The sequence below is a fragment of the Cyprinus carpio genome, chromosome A14, assembly GCF_018340385.1.
Source record: "Cyprinus carpio isolate SPL01 chromosome A14, ASM1834038v1, whole genome shotgun sequence".
Taxonomy (NCBI): domain Eukaryota; kingdom Metazoa; phylum Chordata; class Actinopteri; order Cypriniformes; family Cyprinidae; genus Cyprinus; species Cyprinus carpio.
Window position 1 is genome coordinate 9,289,264 of NC_056585.1, and position 11,645 is coordinate 9,300,908.

Genomic DNA, 11,645 nt, shown 5'->3' on the forward strand with positions numbered 1-11,645 from the left:
TTCAGATCTGCAGGGTAGGGATGGCCAGATATTGATACATCAATGCTGATGTTGTATCCAAAGCATTGATACTCAAAAACAACAACAAAAAACAATCATACTAATTATTATTTCATTTAGCAAGAAAATGCTGCAAGACAGAACAAATCAATCAGAGTGTGCTGGCTAATGACACTAAATTCAAACAGCACTGCGTTTCCCAAAAGCATCATAAAAACCTGTTTCCATCTTTGCAATCATCTTAGGCTCCTAATGCTTTTGAGAAACACGACTCAGAACAATGCTTATCAGGGGACAGAAGAACATAATATAGATCCATTAGATAGTTATTTCACAATGTACACATAGTTTGTGCTATTAAATTTTATTTAAACTGCATGCTAAAAGTCCAAATTGATCATTTCTATAATTGTTGTTAATATAAATCATACACTGTCAGAAAAGTGTGCAAAGGTTGTACTTTATGGTGCAACAGCCTGTCACTGCAGTCCCGTATGAGAATGAACCATGGTTTTACTACAGTGACAGTAATTTAATTATAGTATTAGCAGAAAGACCGCAGTACAGTAACCATATCCTAACCAAAAAAAAACATAATCATTATTATTAATTAATCACTATTACTATTTATGATTTTTTTATGATTTAATCCTGTCAGTTGCACTTTAATGACTTTGTTTTGAGATTGATTGATTGATTTCTATAATAATGAAACTGCGTTTTTCCTTTTAAAAAATAACAATAATACACGATTATCCATTTCTAAACACATTTCTGATTTGTTTCACTTCTTTATAATCTCAGAACAGAACTCCATTTGGGCATTTTTGACTTTAAGCCCCACAAAAATATCACTATGAATTTTAATTCTAAAATGCAAAGCAAGTTCATCTCAGAAGCAGTCTGTGCATTTGCATACAGTCACTGATGCATACAGTCACTGATGGAGTCACTGATGCATACAGTCACTGATGGAGTCACTGATGCATACAGTCACTGATGGAGTGATTCTGGTGCTTGTGTGTGTAGGAAAGACTCTGGGAGCAGGAGCCTTTGGGAAGGTGGTGGAGGCCAGGGCGTACGGCTTGGGAAAAGAGGACAATGTCACACGTGTAGCTGTCAAAATGCTGAAAGGTCAGAAAACATGAAAATTACAAAGAGTGCAACAGTATTTTTTTTAGATATGTAATATGGTAATATTATGGCATGGTCATTAGTAGTGTGAAACACTATGTAAAAATATAACATTTTTATGTACATTCCAGCTGACAAAAATATGTTATGAACATTTTTTAAACATTTTGTCCTGACATTTACACAACCTTTAAAAACGTTCCGTGTTAGCTGGTACAGCACTTTATACAATACAGACTGTGTCAAAGCAGCTTCAAAGGAATAAACAGGAAGATAACAGCTTGTAAAATTCATCAGTTATGAGACAAATTGAATTTCAGCTGTAGAGGGATCAGTCCAGTAAATACAGATAACTTCTTCATATAATCGGCATCAGACACTGGAAATGTCACTTTGGGTTTTTTTATGTTTCTCTGACAAAACTTACTTTACAAAGCCAGTAAGTGAGTGAATTGTGTTGTGTTGCATGCTGGGAGCAGCCAGCGCTCATCCAGACGAGCGAGAGGCTCTAATGTCCGAGCTGAAGATCCTCAGTCATCTCGGGCAGCACAAGAACATCGTGAACCTGCTGGGTGCCTGTACACACGGCGGTAAGACCTTCCAGCTAATAAAACCAGCTCAGACTGGTTTTAATAGATGGTTTTTTGAGAACCACTCAACCTGACCACATTAAAACCAGGCCTACCAACAAGCTAATCGACTCTCTAAGCCAGTTTGTACCAGCTATAGCAACCATGTAAAAGCATAGCTGGATTTCCCTGCAGGATTTGCTCAATTTTGGACATTTTCCCGACTTGTTTCCAGGTCCTGTGCTGGTGATCACAGAATACTGTTGTCATGGTGATCTTCTGAATTTCCTGCGCAACAAAGCCGAGAACTTCCTGAACTTCGTCATGATGATTCCGACTCCGGTGACGGATTATAAGAACGTAGACACTGAACGAATGTTTTTCAGAAGGTCCGTTCAGCAAACATATATAATGAGAATAATAATAAAAATAAACATTATACAGTATCTCAAAACATTTCAGCAGATTAAAAGAAAAACATAATTTTTAAACCCCATGAAATGATTTGTTTCGACTCACTAGTCTTTGCCAGTTAAGGTCCGGTCACATTCACGGAAATTTGGTGAAACTTTGTGGACAAAAAATGTCCACTAAATGTCCAAAATGTCCATTGTCAATAATAATAATAATTCCTTACATTTATATAGCACTTTTCTGGGCACTCAGAGTGCTTTACATAGAAGGGGGAATATCCTCAACCACCACCAATAGTGTAACAACATAAAAAGCACTGCTTTTACAAAGAAGTCACTTTATCAATGCAAGGAATCTGCAAAGTCCAGGTGACAAACTGAAACCTGTTGGAATGTTTAAATTTAATATGTTGGGCTTACTTAAAAAAAGTATGCAAACTGATTGTGTTGAAATGAAACCTGTTGCAGAAATAGGCTTGTACTGACAAATGCTTAGTATAGTTAACTTACACAAGAGTTCTAGTAACTAAAAAAGAACTGTAGGGGGTACTTGATCCTTTCATTTAGGTTTACTCACAACTTAGTATAGCTACTCACTGACTCCCAGAATGCATTGCGCAGAATTTATGCAGTTTGCTTTGTTTTACAGTTGTTATTTTTATTTGCTGTCTTGTGTCAGTAGTAGCACAACAAAAAGAGCAAATTAAATGGCTATTGTTACAATTAATGAAAATAAATTAACTTAATTGCTACCATTGTTGTGATTCACGTGATGAATGTTTAAGTCTGTGTATGACTTCAGCATATTACCACACACTATTTAAGGATTATATATAAAGCATATCAAGATATTTATGAAAAATAAAATCTCAAAAATGTCATTATTAAACGCACACAGAAAAATACTTTAATTAAAAAAAATAGGTCATTTTATAAAAGCAACCTACTTATTACTTCTCTTTGAAATCAAATAAACTCTGATTTCATGATGCATTAATAGAGAGAAAATTATAGTAACATAACTGAAGTTTCAAGTGCCCAACCCAAAGGGAACGCTAATCACTATAATGGTGAGCTAAAAAAAAGAAAAAACGGCATTAGTAACATATTAGTGCACTGCTGCCTCTCACTGGTTTATTAATGTCATTGGTTCCTTTGTGGCTACTTGAATATTTTAATTAAGTGTCACTCAAAACAGTAAGTAAATTGTTTTAATTGCCTTGAAAGTAGCTGAAACTTAATAAAACCTTTTAAGTTATAACAACTAAGTAAAGATAACTAATTAATCTAAGTAAGGTAAACTATTGGATTTTGTGTATGAAACCTGTTGCAAAATCTGCAAGCAAAATTCCTGACCACGTGGATTCATATTTAAATGACTGGATTTTAGCAGAACAGCAGTAAATGTGACCATACCTTTTGAGTTTATATTAATAATATATATGTATGTTTGATTGTGTTTAACTGAAAGTGCATGTTTTTTTTCCTCATTATTTGTTTGTTACCGGTGACAGTGACAGTGGGATTTCCAGCACCTGCTCTGGTCATTATCTGGACATGAGACCGGCCTCATCCAGACCCACTAACCCAGCTCAGAGTGAGTCACAATCCGCTTTCCTCAGACACACGTCATCAGATATTAAAGACGGTAGATATATGTATTATATGTATGAAATATTTTTTTTGCTCAATATTGAAGTGAAATGAGTTGAGGACCGGGGTTATTACAGTTAACTAAAACTAAAAACTATTTTAAAAATGATACTAGAAATATTTTTTTTTTTTTCATCCCATATAAGAGTTTATTCTCTTATTGCTAGACTTTATTCGCATAATTTTGACTTTATTTCCAAAAATATATTACGTTTAATCACATATAAGACTATTTCTCATATTACTTTACTTTATTCTCATAATTTTGAATTTATTCCCAAAATATTGTGACATTGTTCTTGTAATCTTTTTTTTTTTACGAGGTACTTAAACGCTGTCGTATGAAATATCTAAAGCTTAAACGGAAATCAAATTAATAAAAACTATTTAGACATACTTTTAAAAAACAACCTAATAAAAATGACTCAACAATATTACTAAAAATGTAACTACAATTAAAATAAATACAGAAAATACAAAAATAACTAATTCAAAATATAAGGAAAAACTATAATAGTATATAATACTAAATACTAAGAACATCTTAACTTTAAGAGACAAAAAAAAAGCTGCTAGCATTCAGCTGCTTCTTCTTGTGCTGCAGGTTCTTCTTTGGATAGCGAGGCTGATGGTTCATGGCCGCTGGACATGGACGACTTACTCAGATTCTCATATCAGGTGGCGCAGGGACTCGACTTCCTCACTGCTAAAAATGTGAGTCCCTAAAATAAGCAGCCTTCACTAAAAACAATGAGATCTGTGTGAGATCCGGAGGAAGTTACAATCACAAACAATAACTCAATTTAAACCTCATCTTTAGTAAATCCAAAACTGATCATAAATGAATTGGTGTCATATTTTCTCGGCAGTGCATCCACAGAGACGTGGCGGCCAGAAACGTGCTCCTCACCAACAGCCGAGTGGCCAAGATCTGTGATTTTGGTCTGGCACGAGACATCATGAACGACTCCAACTATGTAGTCAAAGGAAACGTGAGCGAACAAACATCACAAATTCAATTTTCAAATTCAATTTTACTCAATTTTATCGTTTGGTAAACATTATGGGAACGTTAGTTTTGAAAGTTCTCTGAACATTCTGAAATGAGTAGTTACATTTAAAAAAAAAAAAAAAAAAACATTTAAAAAAAACGTTCCAAAAATGATGTAAAAATGTTTTTGTGCCAGTGTTTTCGGAACATTATAAAGTAGCAGATAAATTAGAATGAACGTTCTATTAATGTTGCTGGAAGAGCATTTGTTTAACTTTGAGAGAAATATACAGTTTATGTGTGTGTGTATGTGTGTGTAGGCGCGTCTTCCAGTGAAGTGGATGGCTCCAGAGAGTATTTTCGACTGCGTTTATACGGTTCAGAGTGACGTGTGGTCTTACGGGATCCTGCTGTGGGAGATCTTCTCACTGGGTGAGACTGAAACCCTTATATTAGCCTACATTGCGGGTCAATTTAACCCTGAAGTTTGATTTCTGCGTAGATCTGTGTTTTCCTCTCTTGTTGTTTAAACTACACGCACGAATCAGTGGGCGGGGCTAAACAGGCAGTGATGTCGAAGCAGGCGTTGATGATCTTCTGCGGAGGCGAGGTTTAGCCAAACTATTACATCATAAAGTGGCACATTCCACAACCTGTCATTTTGGCAGATTGGTTCAATATAAGCTGTTTTTAGGCTAACAAGAAAGATTTGGGTTCTGAAACTTACAGGATGTTTTAATAGTACAATGACTTTTTATATATCAAAAGATCAAGGGAATTTTGATTTCTCAGTCCATGACCCCTTTAATTTCATGGCTAAAAAAATGGCATTCATATTTATGCATTTGCTTTTATTTAAAGACATGTACACTGCATTGATGGTATACATTTTTATCAGTTCCTGCATGTTCATTTTGCTGGGAATCTAACCCATGATCTTGGTGTTGCAAGCGTCATGTGCTTATACTGTTTAAGCTATGAAAACCACACACAAAAAGTGATATTCCACACACTTCTTCTGTTTAAAATGTTATTTATGTTAAAATACTTATAATAGTGTTTATAAATTTAATAAACAGGAACTATATATAACTTATAATACTGTAAATTGTATTTTATTTTAGTTTACTTATTTTATGCTAAATTACACTGAATCCAACTGGGGTCAATTTGACTCTGAACATCACAATCATACCCAGATTTATATATATATATATATATATTATATATATATATATATATATATATATATATATATATATATATATATATATATATATATATATATATATATAGCAAGAGAGATTTATTGTAAGATGCACAAACACACTTTACAATCAAAACTTCTGACAACAAGAAGTTTGTATGGTTTGAAATGTGGTTTCTCTGCTGAACCCAAAACCTTTATTTTAATTAAAATATATTAAATAATTTCCAGTCTCACTGAATGCTGGGTTCTGGTTTGAAGTCTCTGTAACAATTGCATGATTTTCTCTTATTGGAGTAAATGTTTGTTTCTGCAGGTAAGAGCCCGTATCCCAACATACTGGTGGACTCCAAGTTTTATAAAATGATCAAATGTGGCTATCAGATGTCCAGACCTGACTTTGCACCTCCAGAGATGTGAGTGAGATGAACAGCATAACAAACACATAATCATTCTTTCACAATGTTATAGTGAAGTCAACAAAACAATGAAATAACACAAATGCAAGTGGTTTTGGGCTTGTTGAAGATCAGTCGTGCTGCTGCATTCTGAATCATTTGTAGAGGTTTGATTGTGCATGATGCAAGTTTAGCCATAAGAGCATTGCAGTAGTCCAGCCTAGAAATTACAAGGGCCTGAACAAAAAGTTGTGCATCATGCTGTGTTAGGAAGGGCCTGATCTTTCTGATTTTGTGCAATGCAAACCTGCATGATTGAGTGGTTTTTGCAATGTGGTATTTGAAAGTCAGCTGGTCAAAGATCACACCAAGATTTCTGACCCAAAATTGAAGAGGTAATTGTTGATGAATCTAGCTGGATGGTAAAATAATGCTGTAGAGTTGAGCTACAGGTGAGAAGAGGGGAAGAAGGGGGGTCCAAGAACTGATCCCTGAGGAACCCCAGTGACCAGTCGATGTGCTTTGAATAGCTCTCCTCCCCAGGCAACCCTGAAAGACTTACCTGTGAGATAGGAATCCCTGTGATGCCCAGTGATGAGAGGGTGGACAGTCTGTAGCTATCTACAAGTCAAGTTTTCAATAGGTTTTTTAAGCAGTGGGATTACCCGAGCCTGCTTGAATGCGGTGGGGAAAATGCCTGTGAGAAAAGATGTGTTGATGATATGTGTGAGTGAAGGCAGAAGTGAAGGAGAGATTGCTTGGAGAAGGTGTGAGGTGATTGGGTCTAGAGGGCAGGTTGTAGGATGGCTGGAGAGGAGAAGTTTAGATAGTTCTGCCTCAGTGAGGGGACAGAAGGAGGAGAGGAGAGTTTCAGCAGTGGATGTAACTGGTTTGAGTTCCTGTGTGTGTGGAGCTTAGAACTGACTGCTGATGGTTTTAGTTTTGTCTGTGAAGAATATAGCAAAATCATCAGCTGGTGGTGGGAGGTGGACAAGGGGACAGAGGAGAGAATTTAATGTTTTAAAGAGATAACGTATAAATGAAGCGCTGTTGATCTTGTTGTGGAGATATGAAGATTTAGTAGTATGGATTTTAACAGAGAAAAATTATTGCAAAGATTGATACGTACGGTGACCAGGAGGGGACATGTTCGGTTCACTTAATTTTGTAGTAGCCACAAGATATTAATTTGTGGGAATGTGATAAAATGTTGTGGCCACGAGATCATTTTGTCAAGGTAACAACATCCTTATGTGATGTGAAGTTGTGGTCTCGAGATGTACAACATATTTTTCTCATGGCCACGAGTTAAATGCATAAACAAACCTGCATGACCATAGCAACCAGTGATTATCAGAGATGGATAAAATATTTTTATCCATCCCACAGTCTTGTAAATTTGCCAACTGATCGTGTCTTTTTATTATATTATATATATATATATATATATATATATATATATATATATATATATTTTTTTTTTTTTTTTTTTTTTTCAGTTTGGGTTATTTTTTGTCATTTCTATCAGTTTTTTAATATGGCTATATAGTTATTATTAATTTTTATTTCAGGTTAAGTTTTAGTTATTTTAGTACAACAATTAAATTGAAAATGAATAATGTGGCCTTGGCAACTAGTTGAAATAAAATAAGACTGTTTAAAAATATTTTATTTCAGTTTGTTTTAGTGTGTGTTTTTTTAAATCTGTATATTTCATTTTTGTAAAGGCATTTATAACCAAAATGTATTTGTCTCCAAAGCTAAATTAAAGCATTAAAGCAGAAACTTTTGGATGAAAAGGTTTTGAAACATCAGTAGTTGAGTTTGTCCTAATCTTTGTAGTGTGTAGTTTTATTCTCATGACATCATGACGCGTATGAAGCTTTCTAGAGACTCAGCACTAAACAAATCACACAAACAGAAAAATAGCATGAGATTATGAGTTCTCACGCAAGTCAACAGTGGCTGATATTGACATTTTCCATGGGTGGCTCTGATTCAGATCCTGCGTCTCGCTCCATTTCTGCTGCTTTATTATGTTCTGCTCAGATCTTTAGTTCTGCGTGTTAAGCACATGATCTGACAGCGAGGCTTTGATTTTCCACACATTTCATGCTCGTCCTCTCAGCTTCATCTTTACATCTCTCTCTCTCTCTGCAGTGGCTTTGTTGAACTTCAGTATGTTAGGTTAACAGAGTAAAGAGTCACAAACATCACTATTTTAAGTAACTAAGCAGTATTTTTCATTGAGCATCTCAATTAGGTGCTTCAGTGCTTTAAAACAACTAATAAAACTATAAAGACTGAATCTGAAACATGGTGATAATACTGTATGTTTTTTATTTTAATTATATTGTTACAAAACCAGAAGAGGGTTTGATTATTTCTTCAGTTCACGCTGCCTGAAAGTTGCGTGCAAAATATAATGTGACCAAATAACAGCAATCGAGTGTTTCGTCACGCTACACTCAACTCACAACAAAAACCCCTGTTATGAGAAACAGGCCACATTTCACCTCACAATATGAAGAAAAAAAAAAAAAATATATATATATATATATATGTATATATATATATATATATATATATATATATGAAGATATATATATATATAAAAAATATATATATATATATATTATTATTATTATTATTATTTTTTAATTTTGCATATATTTTTTTATATTAGTAATTTAATTTAGTAATTAGTTTTAGTATTTTTTTGTGTTTTATTTTTATTAGGTTTTTTTAAATGTCAATATACTTTTTATTCATTTTTATTTCAGTTTTACTTATTTTAATACATCTAAAATAATTCTGTTTGCACCATTAAGAGGGAGAATCGATTAAAGAAAAATACTGTAATTTAATCATAATAAATCAAGACGATACAAAACGTGTTACTATGACACTCATACTTTACAGTTTATGTCAAGCAATAAATGTGCTTAATGAAATGTCCTTAACATGATGTATTAATGATAACACTTACTGCAACAACTCATAATGCTCGTAAACACAAAGGCTTTGCTGTTCATATACAATATATTCTAATTTCTTTCTTTTGGTTTTGTGGTGAATGTGATTGAGGTTTTGTGATAGTAAAGCACATGTTGTGTCCAGGTACACCATCATGAAGATGTGCTGGAACCTGGATGCTGCTGAGAGACCAACATTCAGTAAGATCAGTCAGCTGATCGAGAGGATGCTGGGAGACACAGCCGATCCACAGGTACATCACTCATGAGACTTCATGCAGTCAGACCTGAAGACACAGTTAGGCCAGACACTTTTGAATGAACATCCATCCCATATTTACATCACCTTATTTTTCAAAGCAGAAGTAAGATATTTCAAGTTACTGGTAAGACTTCCGATTCATTAGCCACTATAGGTAAATAACTATTTGTGCAACAAACCATTGTTTATAATTGGCATTTTTCATTTTAATTTTTCCATTTCAATTTCGCATTTGCATTTTATTTCAAATTGTGGATATTTTAAATTTCCATATAGCAATTTCCATTGCAGGCAACTTTTTGCAGTCTGATCAGATCATGAGATGAGATGTTAAAAATTGAGGTTGATATAATTTTAAGTGCATTCCTTCCATGCATATAGAAAAACTGTGAACATACTATAGGATTAGTTATTAATATGTGTTATTTTGAGCACAATCTAGTCTGAGTGAGTAATGAACGAGTCATATTCATTAAATATTTCCATAGGAGACACAGTACCAAAATGTCCAGTCCAACGCACAAGGTGACGAACAACTAGAGTCATGTGACCCTGTGAACCATGAAGATGAATCATTTGAGACGTCATGTGACCAAGAAGAAGATGATCAGCCACTCATGAAACCCAACACCTACCAGTTCTGCTGAGGGCTTAACTAACCAGCTAATTAACTAACACAGGGATCTTCTGTCTTAACATCAACAATAGTTGCACAATCCGTCCACAATCACATGCATGTGAACAAAGATCTGATCTGTCCCCAAACACGCTCACTGTGTGATTTTGCCCGCTCTGCTTTTGCAGTTGAAATCTCGTAAACAGTCTTGAACTCAGAGTTGAAGCGTGTTTAAATGAACCAGTTTCACTTCTTAGCAAAGTCGAAAACCTCAAAATCTCGGATTTGTTTGTTGTCCGATGTGCCTTTTTGATAACCGTGCGTCTTTTTTGTTACTTGAACTTCTCTGTTGCCCAGGTTGGAAAGCAGTTTGTTCAGCGTTTTAAATGCAAACGCTACATGTTCCACTTCCACTTCATACTTGATCTGCGTGTCAGTTGTGCTTCTTCCTTTAAAGTAAATGAAAATGAATACAGACACACGTAACACTTTTTATGCTGCTAAAATAACTGGAATGACACCGGTCAGGGGTCACTATGGTTTCTGGGGCCCCCTGAACAGCATAGTGACTCGGGGCCCCTTCCACGATTGTGTTCTGGTGGGGAAGCAGCGTTGGGTGGGTGTTCCCGTTCTGGGCCCCCTCTTCCTCATCAGGCCTTCGGAATTGTCCTAACCTCCCCTTTAAAGTGCCCCTGACCCTTGCACATTCAAGTTATAAATGGCCACAATCTTATGTTAAAAATAAAGTGTATACACCATATACAGTCTACTATTTTTTTGTTAAATTGGCAGTGCAACAATATGCTGTAACTTAGCATATTCAGCAAATTATTTTTTTTTTTGCATTATAATTTAGCATTCTAAAGTTTTTTTTTTTTTTTTTCACATTTGCAAGTTACAAATGGCCATGTTCTTACATTAAAAATAGTGTATACACCATATATGACTTAGCCAATGCAACAGTATGCAATAACTTTTCACATTTTGGATTTTAATTTTATTTTGTTCTAATTTTGCATTTTATTTTTAAATAAATTTTTCGCATCTTAATTTGGATTTTAATTTTATTTTGTTTGGATTTTAATTTTTTTATTTTATTTTAATTTTGCATTTTAGTTTTAACTCCCCATCACATATAACACCTGTCCCCGACACGGTTGAGTTTCATGCAGGATCTCAATAAGGTAATCAGTGCAGGTTGGAGGACAGATATGAAAACATTCTGTCAGTTTGTCTCCTGCTCTAGTTCTTAGTCAATCCTTGTAGGCAAACACAACATTTTATTGCTTCCCAGAGTGATTACGGTCATTTAGAGTGATAGCGTGAGGTCAGCACAGGTTTGGAGGACAGATTCACGTCTCCAACGGGTGAAATATTGACATGCTGTTGGTGCAATAATGTTTCGGCTGAACGTTGTCTTATTTATT

The 11,645-nt window shown here is 34.7% G+C and overlaps 1 protein-coding gene across 2 annotated transcripts in view; it reads left to right on the forward strand.

The window, feature by feature from the left end:
- The window catches only part of LOC109085854 (macrophage colony-stimulating factor 1 receptor), a 30,369-nt gene extending 19,391 nt beyond the window's left edge, over window positions 1-10,978 (forward strand). For both annotated transcript variants that reach the window (XM_042770581.1, XM_042770582.1), the window contains exons 13-22: window positions 1,030-1,134; window positions 1,614-1,724; window positions 1,939-2,092; window positions 3,631-3,713; window positions 4,374-4,483; window positions 4,639-4,761; window positions 5,081-5,192; window positions 6,284-6,383; window positions 9,486-9,594; window positions 10,091-10,978. In XM_042770581.1, coding sequence (XP_042626515.1) covers window positions 1,030-1,134; window positions 1,614-1,724; window positions 1,939-2,092; window positions 3,631-3,713; window positions 4,374-4,483; window positions 4,639-4,761; window positions 5,081-5,192; window positions 6,284-6,383; window positions 9,486-9,594; window positions 10,091-10,249 — 1,166 coding nt within the window. In that variant the 3' untranslated portion in view covers window positions 10,250-10,978. The remainder of the gene's footprint in view (window positions 1-1,029; window positions 1,135-1,613; window positions 1,725-1,938; window positions 2,093-3,630; window positions 3,714-4,373; window positions 4,484-4,638; window positions 4,762-5,080; window positions 5,193-6,283; window positions 6,384-9,485; window positions 9,595-10,090) is intronic.
- The last annotated feature ends 667 nt before the right edge of the window (window positions 10,979-11,645 follow it).